The 19994-nt window shown below is 45.5% G+C and overlaps 1 protein-coding gene across 1 annotated transcript; it reads right to left on the bottom strand.

Moving 5' to 3' along the window:
* Window positions 1-1220: 1220 nt before the first annotated feature.
* LOC125449801 (immunoglobulin lambda-1 light chain-like) lies at window positions 1221-14836 on the bottom strand. Its single transcript, XM_048525711.2, has 4 exons — window positions 14693-14836; window positions 14260-14585; window positions 13828-13864; window positions 1221-1838 (listed from the first exon to the last, which is right to left on the bottom strand). Exons 1-4 carry the CDS (start codon window positions 14739-14741, stop codon window positions 1516-1518), a joined length of 735 nt encoding a protein of 244 aa, XP_048381668.2. The 5' UTR covers window positions 14742-14836; the 3' UTR covers window positions 1221-1515.
* Between the last annotated feature and the right edge of the window lie 5158 nt (window positions 14837-19994).

The following is a 19994-nucleotide window of genomic DNA, read 5'->3' as shown; positions in this document are numbered from 1 at the left end:
TCCAGAGATATGAACATGAAAACACACAGAGCTGACACATCCACATTCTGCTAATAAATATAATTGTGACTCAAGCCTAGATCTAGCCTGGCGGAGCCCTCACACCCTCACCGTGAACCTCCCCCAAAACCCCACCATCTGCTCAATCCAGGTGCTGCAAGTTCCCACTCCATCTGCTTCCACAGCATCACAATGACTCTCTTGGATAAAAAAGCATACCCTTTAATATTTACTCCCACTACCAACACTAGTCCAGTTATCAACACTCTCTCCAATGGGAATAGTGTCCACTGATGGCCTTGGCCTATATCCTAAACCAGTCTCCCTGGGGAAGTAGGTATAGGTCAGTCTGACTGAGGTAGGACACGGCAAAGGCTCTCTACCCCCAACGAAAGCTTTTTGTCTGTCACTCAGACGCAGAGTTAGTATAGAGCCACGGTGGACGTGGGGAGTGGAGAGGCAAAAGTCTCACTCTGGCACGTGTTGTTGGTATGAAGCAGTTTGTACGCATGGTGGAATAAATGTCCCCTGCTTGTGTGTGTTTGTATATGAACACATAAAGTGCTGAAATGTGAAACAAGGCTGGGATAGAAACCTCTCTGCAGATTACCTGGTTACGCCACTCAATCTGCTGCCCCTGACAGAGTGTATTTTACACAATAAACCCGCTACCACTCTTTTTAATTAGGCTGCACTAAGAATTAAATTCCAGGGCACCCAATTCTTTCAAAATTTCAGAGGCAATCAAAACGGTGTTATCTTCGACAAGACCAATGACAGAACTGGGAGGTTGGATTCAGCAAAAGACACTGACCAACCTGTTACAATTCTCTCCGGAAAAGGGAGCTGAGGGGCATTACGTGCTTGTAGTCTTGAAAACTCTGAGAATTGGATGGAATGGAACATTCCGTTTCTTTAGCAAACAAAACCAGATCGAATAAATTCAGACAGGAAAGCAGGAGAAGCTACCTCAGGTATAGAGATCATGAGAACCCTTCAGACAGGAGAGGTGGGAGAGGGTGTGGTCACAAGCCCCAAGGGGAGTGGGGGAGAGTTGGAGACTTGGACCACTGGGAGTGGGGTAGAATCGGGATTCAGGTGAACTTTAATGATATACATTCCCATACTATCATTTCATGCAATTCATTGTCACGGGTGTAAACTATTCATTGTGAAGACCAAACGTGTTGTTTTCGGTGTTCAACAGTAATGAACAGTCATTTCTTCGTAACATTTCGTATTTAATCAGAGCTGTGTTTACACAAAGTTCACAAATACATTTGTTTATTATTCAGAAGGGGAGATTGCTCTCCGTTCTACCTATGAATTCGATTGCAGCAGGAAATCACTGCTCCCCAATAGGAACAACCATTTCACTCCCTCCTCATGTCCCTCAATGATCGGGTTGTACACCAAATGCTTACATTACTGCAAAAGTTACATTGCGAAACAGAAGCAAACAACAAAATGCCGCATCACACACAGTGACTGTCAGTTGCATTTTATGCCTCAGAGCTAACAGTCGCTGGAGCTGATGGTGTTGAGGAGAGGCGAGGTCAGTGATCCGTGCTTCACACTACAGGAATATCTGGAACCTTTCTTCCAGTCAGTGGCCGTGACTGTCAGGTAACTGCTCAGGCTGTAGCTTTGATCACTTTCTGGGGACACGGCACTTGTGGTCACCCCACTGTCTGTCTCTTTCCCATCCACGCTCCAGAGGACCTGCACGAGGCCAGGCTTAAAGCGGCTCACCAGACAGGACAGAGTGGCTGATCCCGTGTCTATTTGTTCTGGGGAAGGTGGGAGCAGAAGTACGGATGGTTTCCGATCATCACTACCTGTGTGTGGGGAAAGAGAGAGAGGTAGAGAGATGATGGTACGTATGAAGAGAAACATTCTCACCTGTGTGCGTGATGGAGAATTACTAATAGATAGAAGACTCAGTAAGTGTGAAATGTGTCAATGTAACTATCTGACCTGCATGTAAGACAGAACAGTATTTACATATATGCTTGTGTGTGATTATCTGCCAAACCTATGCATGTGAGAATTATTAATTTCTGTAACACTCTGACCTGTCAGTGTCTGTGACAGTGAGTGAGTGAAGTATTTATACAGCTCTCTGACATTTGCATGGGTTTGTGTGTTCATGTGTGGTGTCCGTGTGTGCAAGTGTGTGAGAGCGCGAGACAGAGAGTGTGGGAGTAATTAATCCAACTGCCTGACCTGCGTGCGAGAGAGAATTATTTATAAATAGAACAGTGTGTCCAGTGTGTGAATGAAATGTTGAGATTCACAATCTGATGTGTGTGTGAGAAAGAATTATTGATGCAATCTCTGATCTGTGTGTTTGTGCATGAATATTTGTGAGGTTGCGTTACCCGAAACACTACTCGGGTAGTGTCTCCCACCCATCCTCCTCCTCTAACCAAAAAAAAATGTTCTGCGCACCTGATTGGTAAGGTAACAAGTTTATTTTTTATTCTTTATTTTTTAACAGTCTCTTTGGGAATTTAGAATAATGGGAATGGAGGTCAGGGCAGTTGAATGTTCCTCCTGCAGAATGTGGGATGTAAGGGTCACCACTAGTGTCCCGGCTGACTACATCTGCGGGAAGTGCACCCAACTCCAGCTCCTTGAAAACCGCTTTAGGGAACTGGAGCTGGAGCTGGATGAACTTCGGATCATTCGGGAGGCAGAGGGTGTTATTGAAAGGAGTTACAGGGAGGTAGTCGCTCCTCAGGTACAAGAAAAAGGCAGATGGGTTACGGTCAGGGGGCGGAAAGGGACCCGGCAGGCAGTGCAGGGATCCCCTGCGGCCATTCCCCTCAACAATAAGTATACCGTTTTGGATACTGTTGGGGGGGGATGACTTACCAGAGGAAAGCAGTGGGGCACAGGTCTCTGGCACAGAGTCTGTCCCTGCTTCTCAGAAGGGAAGGGGGAAGAGGAGCAGAGCAGTAGTCATTGGGGACTCCATAGTTAGGGGGACAGATAGGAGGTTCTGTGGGGACAAGAGAGACTCACGGTTGGTGTGTTGCCTCCCAGGCGCCAGGGTGCGTGATGTCTCTGATCGTGTTTTTGGAATCCTTAAGGGGGAGGGGGAGTAGCCCCAAGTCGTGATCCACATTAGCACCAACGACATAGGTAGGAAGAGAGATGGGGATTTAAGGCAGAAATTCAGGGAGCTAGGATGGAAGCTGAGAGCGAGGACGAACAGAGTTGTTGTCTCTGGTTTGTTGCCCGTGTCACGTGCTAGTGAGGTGAGGATTAGGGAGAGAGAGAGAGTTGAACATGTGGCTACAGGGATGGTGCAGGGGGGCGGGTTTTGGATTCTTGGATAAATGGGGCTCTTTCTGGGGTAGGTGGGACTTCTACAAGCAGGATGGTCTTCACCTGAACCAGAGGGGTACCGATATCCTGGGGGAGAAATTTGCTGAGCCTATTCGGGAGGGTTTAAACTAATTCAGCAGGGTGATGGGAACCAAAATTGTAGTTCAAGTATAGAAAAGGTTGAGCGTAGGCAGGTCCGAAATAAAGTTTCAGGGAAGCAAGATGGCACCGGCAAGCAAGAAGTTGGTTTGAAGTGTGTCCACTTCAACGCCATGAGCATCTGGAATAAGGTGGGTGAACTTGCAGCATGGGTTAGTACCTGGGACTTCGATGTTGTGGCCATTTCGGAGACGTGGACAGAGCAGGGACAGGAATGGTTGTTGCAGGTTCCAGGATTGAGATGTTTCAGTAAGAACAGGGAAGATGGTAAAAAAGGGGGAGGTGTGGCATTGTTGGTCAAGGACAGTATTCCAGTTGCAGAAAGGATGTTTGGGGACTCGTCAACTGAGGTAGTATGGCAGCTGAGGTTAGAAACAGGAAAGTAGAGGTGACCCTGTTCGGAGTTTTCTATAGGCCTCCGAATAGTTCCAGAGATGTAGAGGAGAGGATAGCAAAGATGATTCTCGATAGGAGTGAGAGAGACAGGGTAGTTGTCATGGGGGACTTCAACTTTCCAAATATTGACTGGGAACACGAGAGTTCGAGTACTATAGATGGGTCAGTTTTTGTCCAGTGTGTGCAGGAGGGCTTTCTGACACAGTATGTAGACAGGCCAACAAGGGGCAAAGCCACATCAGATTTGGAACTGGGTTATGAGCCTGGGCAGGTGTTAGATTTGGAAGTAGGTGAGCACTTTGGTGATAGCAATCACAATTCTGTTATGTTTACGTTCGTGATGGAAAGGGATAGGTGTATACCACTGAGCAAGAGTTATAGCTGGGGGAAAGGTAATTATGATGAGATTAGGCAAGATTTAGGGAGCATAGGATGGGGAAGGAAACTGCAGGGGATGGGCACATTAGAAATGTGGAGCCTATTCAAGGAAAAGCTCCTGTGTGTCCTAGATAAGTATGTACCTGTCAGGCAAGGAGGAAGCTGTAGAGCGCGGGAGCCATGGTTTACAAAGGAAGTGGAATCTCTGGTCAAGAGGAAGAAGAAGGCTTATGTTAGGATGAGATGTGAAGGCTCAGTTAGGGAGCTTGAGTGCTATGAAGTAGCCAGGAAAGACCTAAAGAGAGAGCTCAGAAGAGCCAGGAGGAGACATGAGAAGTTGTTGGTGGATAGGATCAGGGTAAAACCTAAGGCTTTGTATAGGTATTTAAGGAATAAAAGAATGACGAAAGTAAGATTAGGGCCAATCAAGGATAGTAGTGGGAAGTTGTGTGTGGAGCCAGAGGAGATAGGGGAAGCACTAAATGAATATTTTTGGACAGTATCCACTCTAGAACGTGACAATGTTGTCGAGGAGAATACTGAGATACAGGCTACTAGACGAGGTGGGATTGTGGTTCACAAGGAAGAGGTATTAGAATCCTACAGAGTGTGAAGATAGATAAGTCCCCTGGGCTGGATGGGATTTATCCTCGGGGCCTCTGGGAAGCCAGGGAGGAGATTGCCGAGCCTTTGGCATTGATCTTTAACTCGTCATTGTCTACAGGAATAGTGCCAGACGACTGGAGGATAGCAAATGTGGTTCCCCTGTTCAAGAAGGGGAGTAGAGACAACCCTGGTAATTATAGACCAGTGAGCTTTACCTCAGTAGTTGGTAAAGTGTTGGAAAAGGTTATCAGAGATAGGATTTATAATCATCTAGAAAAGAATAAATTGATTAGGGATAGTCAGCATGGTTTTGTGAAGGGTAGGTCGTGCCTCACAAACCTGATTGAGTTCTTTGAGAAGGTGACCAAACAGGTAGATGAGAGTAAACCGGTTGATGTGGTGTATATGGATTTCAGCAAGGCGTTCGATAAGGTTCCCCACAATAGGCTATTGTACAAAATGCAGAGGAATGGGATTGTGGGAGATATAGCAGTTTGGATCGGAAATTGGCTTGTTGAAAGAAGACAGAGGGTGGTAGTTGATGGGAAATGTTCATCCTGGAGACCAGTTACTAGTGGTGTACCGCAAGGGTCGGTGTTGGGTCCACTGCTGTTTGTCATTTTTATAAATGACCTGGATGAGGGCGTAGAAGGATGGGTTAGTAAATTTGCAGACGACACTAAGGTCGGTGGAGTTGTGGGTAGTGATGAAGGATGTTGTAGGTTGCAGAGAGACATAGATAAGCTGCAGAGCTGGGCTGAGAGGTGGCAAATGGAGTTTAATGCAGACAAGTGTGAGGTGATGCACTTTGGTAGGAGTAACTGGAAGGCAAAGTACTGGGCTAATGGTAAGATTCTTAGTAGTGTAGATGAGCAGAGAGATCGCGGTGTCCATGCACAGAGATCCTTGAAAGTTGCCACCCAGGTTGACAGGGCTGTTAAGAAGGCATACAGTGTTTTAGCTTTTCTTAATAGAGGGATCGAGTTCCGGAACCAAGAGGTTATGCTGCAGCTGTACAAAACTCTGGTGCAGCCGCACTTGGAGTATTGTGTACAGTTCTGGTCACCGCATTATAAGAAGGATGTGGAAGCTTTGGAAAGGGTGCAGAGGAGATTTACTAGGATGTTGCCTGGTATGGAGGGAAGGTCTTACGAGGAAAGGCTGAGGGACTTGAGGCTGTTTTCATTGGAGAGAAGAAGTTTGAGATGTGACTTAATTGAAACATATAAAATAATCAGAGGGTCAGATAGGGTGGATAGGGAGAGCCTTTTTCCTAGGATGGTGACAGCGAGCACGAGGGGGCATAGCTTTAAATTGTGGGGTGAAAGATATAGGACAGATGTCAGAGGCAGTTTCTTTACTCAGAGAGTAGAACATAGAACATAGAACATAGAACAGTACAGCACAGAACAGGCCCTTCAGCCCACAATGTTGTGCCGACCATTGATCCTCATGTATGCACCCTCAAATTTCTGTGACCATATACATGTCCAGCAGTCTCTTAAATGACCCCAATGACCTTGCTTCCATAACTGCTGCTGGCAACGCATTCCATGCTCTCACAACTCTCTGCGTAAAGAACCTGCCTCTGACATCCCCTCGATACTTTCCACCAACCAGCTTAAAACTATGACCCCTCGTGCTAGCCATTTCTGCCCTGGGAAATAGTCTCTGGCTATCAACTCTATCTATGCCTCTCATTATCTTGTATACCTCAATGAGGTCCCCTCTCCTCCTCCTTTTCTCCAATGAAAAGAGACCGAGCTCAGTCAACCTCTCTTCATAAGATAAGCCCTCCAGTCCAGGCAGCATCCTGGTAAACCTCCTCTGAACCCTCTCCAAAGCATCCACATCTTTCCTATAATAGGGCGCCCAGAACTGGACGCAGTATTCCAAGTGCGGTCTAACCAAAGTTTTATAGAGCTGCAACAAGATCTCACGACTCTTAAACTCAATCCCCCTGTTAATGAAAGCCAAAACACCATATGCTTTCTTAACAACCCTGTCCACTTGGGTGGCCATTTTAAGGGATCTATGTATCTGCACACCAAGATCCCTCTGTTCCTCCACGCTGCCAAGAATCCTATCCTTAATCCTGTACTAAGCTTTCAAATTCGACCTTCCAAAATGCATCACCTCGCATTTATCCAGGTTGAACTCCATTTGCCACCTCTCAGCCCATCTCTGCATCCTGTCAATGTCCAACTGCAGCCTACAACAGCCCTCTATACTGTCAACGACACCTCCGACCTTTGTGTCGTCTGCAAACTTGCTGACCCATCCTTCAATCCCCTCGTCCAAGTCATTAATAAAAATTACAAACAGTAGAGGCCCAAGGACAGAGCCCTGTGGAACTCCACTCACCACTGACTTCCAGGCAGAATATTTTCCTTCTACTACCACTCGCTGTCTTCTGTTGGCCAGCCAATTCTGTATCCAAGCAGCTAAGTTCCCCTGTATCCCATTCCTCCTGACCTTCTGAATGAGCCTACCATGGGGAACCTTATCAAATGCCTTACTGAAGTCCATATACACCACATCCACAGCTCGACCCTCATCAACCTTTCTAGTCACATCCTCAAAAAACTCGATAAGGTTTGTAAGGCATGACCTACCCCTCACAAAGCCGTGTTGACTGTATTTGATCAAGCCATGCTCTTCCAGATGGTCATAAATCTTATCCCTCAGAATCCTTTCTAACACCTTGCAGACGACAGACGTGAGACTTACTGGTCTATAATTGCCGGGAATTTCCCTATTTCCTTTCTTGAAGAGAGGAATTACATTTGCCTGTCTCCAGTCCTCAGGTACGACTCCAGTGGAGAGCGAGGATGCAAAGATCTTCGCAAGTGGCGAAGCAATTGCATTTCTCGCTTCCCAAAGCAGCCGAGGACAAATCTGATCCGGGCCTGGCGACTTGTCAATCTTAATGTTTGACAAAATTTTCAGCACATCAGTTTCGTCTATCTCTATCCATTCCAGCATGCACACCTGCTCTTCAAAGGTTTCATTCACTCCAAAGTTGGTTTCTTTCGTAAAGACAGAAGCAAAAATCTCATTTAGGGCTTCCCCTACCTCCTCAGGCTCCACACACAAGTTCCCTATGCTATCCCTGATCGGCCCTACTCTTTCTTTGACCATTCTCTTATTCCTCACGTAAGTGTAAAATGCCTTTGTGTTTTCCCGGATTCCTTCTGCCAAGCCTTTCTCGTGCCCCCTCCTGGCTCTCCTCAGACCATTTTTGAGCTCCTTCCTTGCCTGCATGTAATCCTCTCTAGCTGAACTTGACCCTAGCTTCCTCCACCTATGTAAGCTACCTTCTTCCTTTTCACTAGAAGCTCCACCGCTCTCGTCATCCAAGGTTCCTTAATCTTACCCCTTCTTGCCTGTCTCAGAGGGACATATTTACTCATCACTCCCAACAACTGTTCCTTAAACCGTCTCCACATGTCTATAGTTCCCTTCCCATGGAACAACTGCTCCCAGTCCATGCTTCCTAACTCATGTCTAATCGCATCATAGTTTCCTCTTCCCCAATTAAATATCCTCCCATTCTGCCTAATCCTCTCCTTCTCCATAGCTATGTAGAATGTGAGGCAGTTATGGTCACTATCACCAAAATGCTCTCCCACCACAAGATCTGATACCTGCCCCGGCTCGTTTCCGAGCACCAAGTCTAGAATGGCCTCTCCCCTCGTCGGCCTGTCAACGTACTGCGTTAGGAAACCCTCCTGAACACACCTTACAAAAACAGCTCCATTCAAATCTTCTGCTCGAAGGAGGTTCCAATCAATATTAGGAAAGTTAAAGTCACCCATTACAACAACCCTACTGCGTGCACACTTTTCCAAAATCTGTCGACCTATGCTTTCTTCAATCTCCCTGCTGCTATTGGGGGGCCTGTAGTAAACCCCTAACGAGGTGACTACTCCCTTGCTGTTCCTAATTTCCACCCATACTGACTCAGTCGGCAGATCTTCCTCGACAAAGGAAGCTTCTGTAGCTGTGATACCCTCTCTGATTAGTAGTGCTACACCCCCTCCTCTTATTCCCCCCTCCCTATTCTTTTTAAATGTTCTAAACCCTGGAACATCCAGCAACCATTCCTGCCCATGAGAAACCCATGTCTCTGTTATGGCCACAACATCATAGCACCAGGTACTGATCCATGCTCGAAGTTCATCACTTTTATTCCTGATACTCCTTGCATTAAAGCAAACACAGTTTAACCGATCCCTTGGTTCCTTCCCAGGAAAATCCTTCCCACTAGCTGGTCAACCTCTTGCTACTGCCTCACCTGCATCAACGCTCACCTCTGGTATACAGCTCAGGTTCCCACCCCCCTGCCATACTAGTTTAAACCCTCTCGAACTACTCGAGCAAACCTTCCACCCAGGACATTGGTCCCCTTCCAGTTCAGATGCAACCCGTCCTTCTTGTACAGGTCCCACCTTCCCCAGAAGGCATCCCAATTATCAACATATCTGAAGCCCTCCCTCCTACACCAGCTGCGTAGCCACGTGTTAAGCTGCGCCCGCTCCCTGTTCCTCGCCTCGCTATCTCGTGGCACCGGTAGTAAACCAGAGAACACTACTCTGTTCGTCCTGCTCTGCAGCTTCCATCCTAACTCCCTGAAATCACTTTTTATATCCTGAAACCTATTTCTGGCTATATCATTTGTGCCAATATGTAACACGATTTCTGGTTGTTCGCCCTCCCCTTTTAGAACTTTATACACCCGATCGGAGACGTCCCGGACCCTGGCACCAGGGAGGCAACATACCTTCCGGGAATCCCGATCTTGCCCACAAAATCTCCTGTCGATTCCCCTAACTATCGAGTCCCCTACCACGAGTACTTTTCTATTCTGCCCCCTTCCCTTCTTTGCCACAGTATCAGGCTCAGTGCCAGAGTAGTAAGAGAATGGAACGCTTTGCCTGCAATGGTAGTAGATTCGCCAACTTTAGGTACATTTCAGTTATCATTGGACGAGCATATGGACGTACATGGAATAGTGTAGGTTAGATGGGCTTGAGATCGGTATGACAGGTCAGCACAACATCGAGGGCCGAAGGGCCTGTAATGTTCTATATGTGTGGAGGTAATGGTCGAATGGTTTTATGACTGAGCTGATTAATCCAAAGACCCAGATAAAGTTCTGGAGACCCTGGTTCGAATTTGAACTCAACGTATATCTGTAATTAAGAATCTAATAATGACTGTGAATCCATTGTTGATTTTTGGAAAAACCCATCTGCTTCACTCATGTCCTTAAAACTGCCGTCCTTACTTGATCTGACCAACATGTGACTCCAGGCCACAGCAATGTAGTTGACTCTTAACTCTCCTCTGGGCAATTAATGATCGACAGTAATTGCTGCCTCGCCAGCGAAGCCCTCATCCCGTGAATGAATAGAGAGAGAATTACTGACAATGATGACAATCTAACTGGTGTATTTGTGTGAGGCAGAGAATTATTAATAAAACAGATGACTTGTCTGTGACAGAACTATAGGTATAATTTACCTGACATGCGTGCATGAGGCAATATTACTGTTTTCATCTCTGTTGTGTTGCATGAAAGTGTGAAAGAGAGAGGGTGAGCAATACTTATACTGCACACTGGAGTTTGAGTGTGAAGGAGAGAGAGAGAGAGAGAGAGAGGAAGGCAGGGAGACAAAAAAATCAAATAATTCTGACCTGTGTTTGAGACAAAGGATTACCGATTTAAGTTATGAACTGTGTTGTTTTGTATGTGAGTGACAGAAACTGTCTGAGAGAGAAACATGAATGAAAGAAAAATGTTGATCTGTGTGTTTTTGTCAGAGAGAAGCGTTATTATAACACTGACAAGCGAGTGCGCGAATGTGTGTGTGTGTCTATGTGTGTGTGTGAGAGAGAGAGAGAGAAAGGGAGGGACGCAGAGACAGAGAGACAGAGGCGGAGAGAATTATTGTGAAAATCTGTGACTTTGTGCCTTTTTGAGAGAGAATAATTAATGTAACATTGGCCAGCGTGTGTCAGAAAAATATTAGTCATTTAATTTTTGACCTCTGTGCTTGTGTGCATGTGAGATAGAATTATCAATGTAACGCTGACATGTTTGTGAGAGAGAATTATTGATAGAATGTCTGACCTGTTTGTGCTTGTGAGTGACAGAATTATTAACATATATAAAACACTGGTGTGTGCCTGTGTTTGTGTGTTTCTGGGTGTGTGGCTATGCTTGTATTAGAGACACCGATTTATTGATATAAATTACATTCCGACTGTTGAGACTTTGTGTGAAATACAATGATTAATGTCACACTTGGTCTGTGAAATAGAGAGCGCATTGATATTTCCATCTGACCTGCGTGTGAAAGATAACTTTTAATATTGTATACAACCCGCTGACCTGTGTGTGAGAGAAATAGAAAGATGACCTGTCTGACTTGTGTGAGACAGAATTATTGATGTAAACACTGATCTGTGAGTGTCTGAGAGGGTGTGAAAGAGGGGGACGGAGGAAGAATTACAAGCATGAATCACACTCTGACCTGCGAGTGTGTGCATATGAGTTTGCGTCCGTGTGTATGAGACCGAGAGTAACATAGAGAAACAGAAATAGAGACAGTGACAAAGGGAATGATTCTTACAATCTCTTACCTGTGCTTCTTTGTGTGAGAGAGAATTATAAAAGTAACTTTGATCAGTGTATGTCAGAAAGAATTACCTCTTTAATTTTCGACCTCTGTGCTTGTTTGTGTGTGAGAGAGAATTATCACTGCAACACTGACCTGTATGTGAGCAAGAATTATTGATGCAATCTCTTACCTGATTGTGTTTGAGTGTGGGAGAATTATGAACGTATGGACACACTGACGTGAGTGTGTGTGTGTGTGTGTGTGTGTGTGTGTGTGTGTGTGTGTGTGTGTGTGTGTGTGTGTGCACGTGTGTTTGTGTGCGTCTGTGCGTGCGTGAGAGAGAGAGTGTGTGAAAGGCAGAGAGCCAGAGACAGAGACAGACAATTATCCTTATAATTTCTGACCGACGTGGCTTTGAGAGAGAGTATTATAAATGTAACATTCACCAGTGTATGTCAGCAAGAATAATCAATTTCATTTTTGACGATCGTGCTTGTGTGTGTGAGAGAGAGAATTATCAATGGAATATTGACCTGTATGTGAGAGAATTATTGAGAGAATCTCTGGTCTGCTATGTCTGTGAGATAGAGAATTATTTGGGTATACAACACGTTATCTGTGTGCCACTGTGTGTGTGTGTGTGTGTGTGTGTGTGTGTGTGTGTGTGTGTGTGTGTCCGTGTGTGTGTGTGTGTGTGTCCGTGTGTGTGTGTGTGTCCGCGAGTGTGCGTGTGTGTGTGTGTGTGTGTGTCCGTGTGTGTTTGTGTGTGTGTGTGCGTGCGTGTGTTACAGAGACAGACATATTAATTTAAATGACACTCTAACTGCTACATGTTTGTGTGCGATGGAATGATCAATGTCACATTGTGTGTGTGAATAGAGCGGGCAAGAATCATTGATCTGTCAATTTGACCTGCGGGTAAGAGATGATTATGAATATATATAATATAAACATTCGAGCCAGAGTGAGAGATAATTATTAATATAGTTAAGATGCTGAGATGTGTTTGAGAGGAATAGGAAGAAGACCTGTCTGATTTGTGTGAGACAGAATTATAGATGTAAACGCTGACCTGTTTTTGTGAGAGAGTATGAAAGAGGGAGAGAGAAATAATTACGAACCGAAGGAGCACTTAACCTCCGTGTGTGTGTTTTTAAGAGAGAGGAGGAAAGGCAGATGGAGGGAGCGAGAAAATTATTTATACAATTAACACTCAGATCTGTGCGTCTTTGTGAGAGAGAGAATTCTCAATGTAAAGCTGATTAGTGTGTCTATGAGAGCATTATTATCATAATCTTTCATCTGTGTGTTTTGACAGGCAGAATTGTTAACGTAAATAATTTGCTAACCTATCTGTGTGTGAGGGAGAGGGCGAATTGTGATCATAAAATTGCCTGTGAGTTTTTGTGAGAGAAAATTAATGTATCAGGTACCTATCAATGTTCAAGAGAAAACAATTTAATGAACTCAGACATGTGTATGTGGGAGAGAATTATTGATATCATCTATCTGATCTTTGTTTCTGAGAGTGAATTATTAAAGTAAATAACACTCTGATCTGTGTATGGGAGAGAGTTATTGTTATAACCTGTGATGATTGTGTGTTTGTGCGTGAAAGATTTATAAATGTAACATTGGCCTCGATGTGTGGAGGATTATTGATATAATGTCTGACCTGTGTCTCTTTGTGTGTGAGAGAATTATGAATACAAATAACCCGCTGCCCTGTGTCTGAGAGAGAGGGAGACAGAGAAAGAGAATTACTAATATATATATAAAATACACTGGCCTGTGTGCGGGAGAGAGAGGACTAGTCACATGACTCTGACCTGTGTGTTTGAGAGAGAGGGATAGGAAGAGAGTGAATAAGTAAGATGAATAACACTCTGAATCGCGTGTGCCTGTGAGGGAGACGGAATTATTAAAGTAACACTGACCTGTATGAGTGAGAGAAAATCATTACAATAATCTATCTGACATGTGTGATGTAAATAACACACTGTTCTGCATGCATCTGCCAGAGAATTATTGAGATTTATAACACTGTGGCCTGTTGGTGTCCATGAGAGAGCGAGATAATGATTAATACCGATAAACCATACTGACTTGTACAAATCTATGAGAAAATTATTAAGATAAATCCTATTCCGACCTGTGTGAGTGAGTGAGATGATTATTGATGTAACACTCTGACTTGTGCATCTAAGTTAGATTTGTTGCAAAATCTGTTAAATCGTGACTTGGCAAAATCCAGAAAATATAATGACTCTGGAGGGATAAAAGTTGAACTGGTATGAATGACAGAGAAAGAGAAAAGAGGATTACTTACTCCGAACGGTCAGGGCAGTTCCACCTCCGAAGGTGTATCACAGAGGCGCGTCACAACGGCAGGACCGGCCTAAAACCTAACCTAGGGTTGGAGTGGGAAGAAAAGAGGGAAGAAATGTCAGTAATCTGTCGTTTTCCACATTCTCATTTCTCAGGGGGATGAGTGGAGCTGGGACCGGACCGATTCACAGACGAAAGAAAGATTCCCAAATCTCTCTTGTCTCTGAGAAACTGATGGTGCTGGATTAGATCCAGAGTCTAACATCTCTGGAGATCTGACAGTACCACTTCAAATGTAGCTGGGCTGCAAAAGAAATTGCGCTGAGGGATGTTTTTGGAGGCGCTGACATGTCCTCAGCCAGTGATTGCTCAGCTGCTGTAAATTTGAGTGTGTCCTCCACACTGGGTTAGTGTATTGGCCTGACTCACTGTGATAACCAGCTGAGCCACTCCACACAGCACAGTAATAGACGGCGGAGTCACTGGAGACCAGGTTTCCGATGGTTAAGATGAAACTGTTACTGACGGAGTCTCGAGAAGGTTGAAAACGGTCAGTGAAACCGGTGCCCCTGTATATATCACCATCAGTTTGATGCTCAATCACCCACACCGGGGCCTCTCCGGGTTTCTGTCGGTACCAGAACACATAGTAGCTGTCCACTTTTCCGTTCTGCATCGCACAGTTCAACCGGGTGGTCTGGCCGGCGGAGACTGGGTCAGACGTTGGACTCTGATTAAGGACAGGAACGGCCAAGGTACCTACAATGAAAGAAACACAGACACACTTTGAGTGACTTTGCCAGCGGGTGTGAAAGAGCATCGCCCAGTGTTTAATGGGCAGACATTATCCCAGAGCAATTTCTGACCTGTTACATGGAGCAGCAGGGCCCACAGTAGATGCACCATGGAAAACATTTCCTTGGAGAATGTGGTAAAACAGCCAACTGCCCAGGTGTTGCCCTCAGTCGAACCGTTTGTTGTAAACTCCCGGGATCCGCTCTGCACCCAGACTCGGTAAACGAGAGAGGGTCATCCAGCTCTATTTATTCAGTGGAATGCAAATGAAGGGGCAGAGAGCAAGCAAATCGACACTCCGGGTTTTCACCGATCTATTTCTGGCTTCCTACATCGTTATCCACAGAATGAACTTTCAGGTTTATGTATGTTTAATGTGCGAATGGGCTTTGTGTTCATAGGAGCATAGCAAGTAGTGTCAGACATAGGCTATTCAACCCATCGAGCCTGGTCTGCCATTCAAGAGGATTATGTTTGATCATCAAATTCAGTCCAGTTCTGAGGAAGGATCATCGGAACAGAAACATTAACTCTAATTTTTCTACACAGATGGTGCCAGACCTGCTGAGCTTTTCCAGCAACTTCTGTTTTTGTACGAAACCTAGTCCCCTGTTTCCACTTTCTCCCCCATATCGTTTAATGTCTGAAGCCCTGAAAACTTCTTCTTGAAAACATTTCATTCTCTTTTCTTTCTCTGTCCCTCCATTGTGTCATAGAGTCACACTCTCATAGGGGCCTATAGTGTAGAAACAGGCCCTTCGTCCCAAATCATCCATGCCGACCAGGGGGCATAGATTTAAAGTAAGGGGACAGGAGATTTCGAGGAAATGTGAAGAAAATTGTTTTCATCCAGAGTTTCGTAGCTGTCTGTAACATACTGCCTGTAAGGGTGATAGAGGCAGAAGGCTCATAACATTAAATAGGTAGCTAGAAATACTGGGGGAAATGCTGGAAAATGGGATTGGGATGGTTAGGGGTTCGTTTTTGACCAGCATAAACTTGATGGGCTGAAGGGCCTTTTACTGTGCTGGCGACCTTTATGACTCTGTGCCTCTAATTTTTGATTGTCCGCTTGAATTATCTTCAAAATATTAGTCATATCCCTTTCAAAAACCTGTTCACACCTCTGTTTGGGTCAGAGCTTTTGGTATGGAAATGCTTTGCTGGCCTCTGACTTGACATGGCTCTGAATCGTCAATGGTATAACCATCAGTGAAGATAAATCTGCAGAAGGAGTAGATGAAGATACAAATCTCTGTGGGAGAGTAGGCTTGGAAGTGGAGTAGCAGGGCCGAAGTGGATATGTATTTGGGTAAGGAAGCAGCAGATGGACTTTCATGTGGGAAACATGGAAGTATTCACTTTGGTTGGAAGAATAGAAAAACAGGACATTTCTGAAAGACTGGGATAAGGAGCAACTAATTTGGACTGAGATGAAGAGAAATTATTTCGCTCAGAGGCCGGTGAATCTGTAGCATTCTCTCTGTCTATGGAAGACTCTAGTGGATAAAATTTTACGCTCTGAGTGAATTGAGGGATGTGGGAGAGCAGGTAGAGCCTTGATTGTACTGAAAGGCAAATAACTTTGGAAGGGCAGATGGACCTCCTTTTTCTTAGTTTGAGCCTTCAGTTGCATTTTAAGGCTTTTTGCTTTAAACCTGCTGCACAACAAGAACGCTTTTCGCAATCCGTTGAAAGCCAATCCAGTGACAGTTCACATAGTCGAAGAGCCAGACCCAAGGCGGTCTCCGCAACTGAGTTCAATGCATTGCAGACCATTAACCTTGGGAGGAATGGGCGGTGTTTTGAGTGCCTCGTTTTAGATCCTGAGAGCAGAAGTGATGCTGTATTTGGCCTGTTTGTGAAGGGGCTGCAGGTGGTGTGGTCACTCGCTCCAGATGGAGGGGAAGGGGAGGGCCACGTCAGCGGAGGAACTGAAACCTCTCTGATCACTGAACGATTAGCAGCAGCCCCACAATCAGTTGTCAGCTTCAAAACATCACACAGGCAGCAGTGGCTTCACCCACAAGCCGGAGGGAAAATGCAGAAGCTCCATCCAACCCTCACCATCATAGATATATCACACATTTACACAGACCCATGCTACACTGGGTCACTCAAAATAACCAAAGTGGAATCCTGTTGTTGATCTTACAGAGTCTTTTATTCTTCATTTCACTCCTGTTCCCAAACACACCAGCCCCACATGGGATCTCTCTCCAGTTTTCACACACCTCCCTGTCTCTGTAACCTCCTCCAGTCCCTGTATCCCATCCTATCACTATGTGCTCCTCCAACCCCTTCCAATCTCTGTAATCTTCTTCAGCCTATGAACACCTCCATACCTCTGTCACCTCCTCTAGTTGCTCTCCTGCCATATCTCTAGTCTCCTCCAATTTCCACATCCTCCCCTTTTTCTGCCGCCTCCTCCGAGCCTAGATTTCTCATTATTTCTGTCAATGCCTATATCCTTCTCTTTCGCTGTAGCCACCTCAAGTCCCTGTGCCCGTTCACCAGCCACTAGAACCCTCCATATTTGTGCCCTACCCTCCATCCATAACACTCCTTCCTATCTCTGTAAAGACCTGTAGACATTACATTGCTCCTTACCTCTGTTATCTTCTACAGACTTCTTACTTGTTGCTATTTCTGTAAACATCTCTAGTCATTACACCCTTCCTTATCTCTGTCGCCTCTTCCAGCTCCTATACCCTTCTTCTCCCTGTAACATTCTCAAGCCTATACATCCCTCCCCATCCCTGTAACCTACATCTCTTCCTATCACTATCCCCTCCTCAAACCCCTATTCAACTCCCTAGCTCTGGTGCCTCCCTTGGGCCCTATGCGCCACAGTATCTCTGCAAGTCCCGTCAGACACTATGGCCCCCGGCCCCCATCTCTGTAACCACTTCCAGCCCCAGTCCTCCTCACAACTCCTCCTAACACCATGCTCTCCTTGAGCCTCTGAACCCCTCAGTATCTCTGTCACCTCCTTCAACACATAGATCCCACCCTCTTCCAGTTCCAGCATCCCTCGCTTTATCTGCAACTTCCTCCAGTCCCTATGTTCCTCATAATTTCTGACAATATATCCAGTGCCTACACCCATTCCTGTCTGTGTAACCACCTATTGTTCAGATATCTCCAATCTGCCCTACACCTCCTGAAGTCTCTAAATGCCTCCAGCCACTATACTCCTCACTATCTGTGTCACATCCTTCAGCCCTTGAACATCTCCCTATCCCTGAAACCTGCTCTAGCTCATGCTCCTCCCTATCCCTTGTACCACTTTCACCCCTGAAACCCTCCCATCTCTGTCACCCCCTCCAGCCCCTATATCCTGCGCTGTCTCCACAGTCTCCTTCAGTTCCTAGACCCTTCCCTACCTCTGCCATTTCCTACAGACCGTAGATTCGTCCCTTTTTCTGTAAATGCCTCCAGCACCTACGACCTCCATATCTCTGTAATGATCTCAGGTCCCTCTGTGCCTCTCTTGTTATGTCTACCAGGCGCTACACCACTCCATATCTATCCAATCCCGTCCATCCACAACACTCCTCCCTATCTCTGGACTCAACTTCAGCCATAAAACCCTTCCTTTTCTCTGTAACTTCCTCCAAATCTTACACTCTTCCTGCCACTAAAATCCGCACCATCCCTACAGCCCTCCTTATCATTGCCATGTCCTTCAGTCACTACACTTCTCCTTATCACTGTAACCTCCTCCTGTATCACAGAGTCATACAGCAAGGAAATAGACCCTTTGGCCCAACTCATCTGCGCTGGCCAGACATCCAAATGTGATCTAATCACATTTACCATCATTTGGCCCATATCCCTCCAAACCCTTCTTGTTCATGGACACATCCAGATGCCTTTTCGATGTTGAATTGTACCAGCCACCACCACTTCTTCTGGCAGCTCATTCCACACACTTACCATCCTTTAGTTGAAAAAGTTATCCTTCAGTTCTGTTTTAAATCTTTATCCTCTCACCTTAAACTTATTACCCTCTAGTTTAGTTTAGTCTAGTTTAGACTCCAGATACCCTCATCATCTACTCCCCTCGCTCTTACTCTATCCTTGTCTACAACATAAAAACCAACATTTTCTAGACCCTTTTAGTTCTGAACAAAAGCTAGATCAGACTCTTGGCATTAACAGTTTCTCTCTCCACACAGCTTTCCTGATCTACTCACTTTCTCCTAAACACATTGGGAAGACTACATTATCCATGATGCCTTTGGAACTTGCATGTGCGCAGTGAAGACCAGCAACTTGTTAAGACAACAAGATGTGAGGCTGGATGAACACAGCAGGCCAAGCAGCATCTCAGGAACACAAAAGCTGATGTTTCAGGCCTAGACCCTTCATCTCTCTGATGAAGGGTCTAGGCCCGAAACGTCAGCTTTTGTGCTCCTGAGATGCTGCTTGGCCTGCTGTGTTCATCCAGCCTCACATTTTGTTGTCTTGGATTCTCCAGCATCTGCAGTTCCCATTATCTCTCACCAGCAACTTGTTGTTGGACAGAGACCCAGGCCTGATGGGAGTTGTAGTTCTAAAAAAGCACACCCTCCTCAGTGGGTGGGGGCCAGAGGTGGAAGTTTGGAAGTAAGCGTGTGATAGCCATCGAGCGGCTATTGTGTGGTGCAACTGGAATTGAAGGGGCGCACCTGTAACTACCAAGCCCAGGGGTGGGTCAGAGTTTATAGACCAATAGACCCATCAATTATCACTTCCCCTTCGCCAACACCCTCAATCGACACCCTCCCTCCACCAAAATCCTCAGTCAACACCCTCCCTCCACTGAACCCCTGAACTAACACCCTCCATCCACTAGCATTCCACCCCTCCATTAACTGCCCTGTTCCTCTCCATTAACACCACTCTATTAAAGGCTCTCTGGACAGTGAAACGTGGGCATTAATTCTCATCCCATGGGAGAGTTACAGGGATGGTTGCTGAAAACCTTCTGCATATCAACTGTTCATACAGATTTAGAGGGCTGAATCATCCCAGCTGTTCACAGCGAGTTTCACAGTTTAGAGAGCTGGACCATTGAGCTGTTTAAAGACATTGGCATAAAGCCAAAAGAAAACAAAATACTGGCAATGATGGATGATCTGAATTGAAAACTAAGTACTGGTGAAGTTCAGCGGGTCTTGCAGCATCTGAGGCGAGACTGATCCAGAATTTCAAAGGAGCCAACTCAATTCTTTGGTGGCTGGGGTTTGAGCCCCAGCAGGTCATCTGGGGGAATGTGAATGTAATTTTGTCAATGCCATGAGGAAGAAGCAGGTCCCACCAATAGGGGCTGTGAGAAGATCAATGAGAAGCTTAAAATCTGAGAATGTTCTATTCAGATCTTTTAAG

This window comes from Stegostoma tigrinum, chromosome 47, assembly GCF_030684315.1.
Source record: "Stegostoma tigrinum isolate sSteTig4 chromosome 47, sSteTig4.hap1, whole genome shotgun sequence".
Lineage (NCBI taxonomy): Eukaryota > Metazoa > Chordata > Chondrichthyes > Orectolobiformes > Stegostomatidae > Stegostoma > Stegostoma tigrinum.
This window is presented reverse-complemented; position numbering and strand designations above follow the sequence as displayed.

What these genes read in the sequence shown, in the direction of transcription:
- LOC125449801 (XM_048525711.2), bottom strand. Translation starts at nt 14,741, where the DNA reads ATGTTTTCCATGGTGCATCTACTGTGGGCCCTGCTGCTCCATGTAACA. An exon ending in CCTGCTGCTCCATGTAACAG is followed by an intron (nt 14,586 to 14,692) that starts GTCAGAAATTGC and finishes CTTTCATTGTAG; the next exon opens with GTACCTTGGCCGTTCCTGTC. An exon ending in GGAGTGGCTCAGCTGGTTAT is followed by an intron (nt 13,865 to 14,259) that starts CACAGTGAGTCA and finishes GCGCCTCTGTGA; the next exon opens with TACACCTTCGGAGGTGGAAC.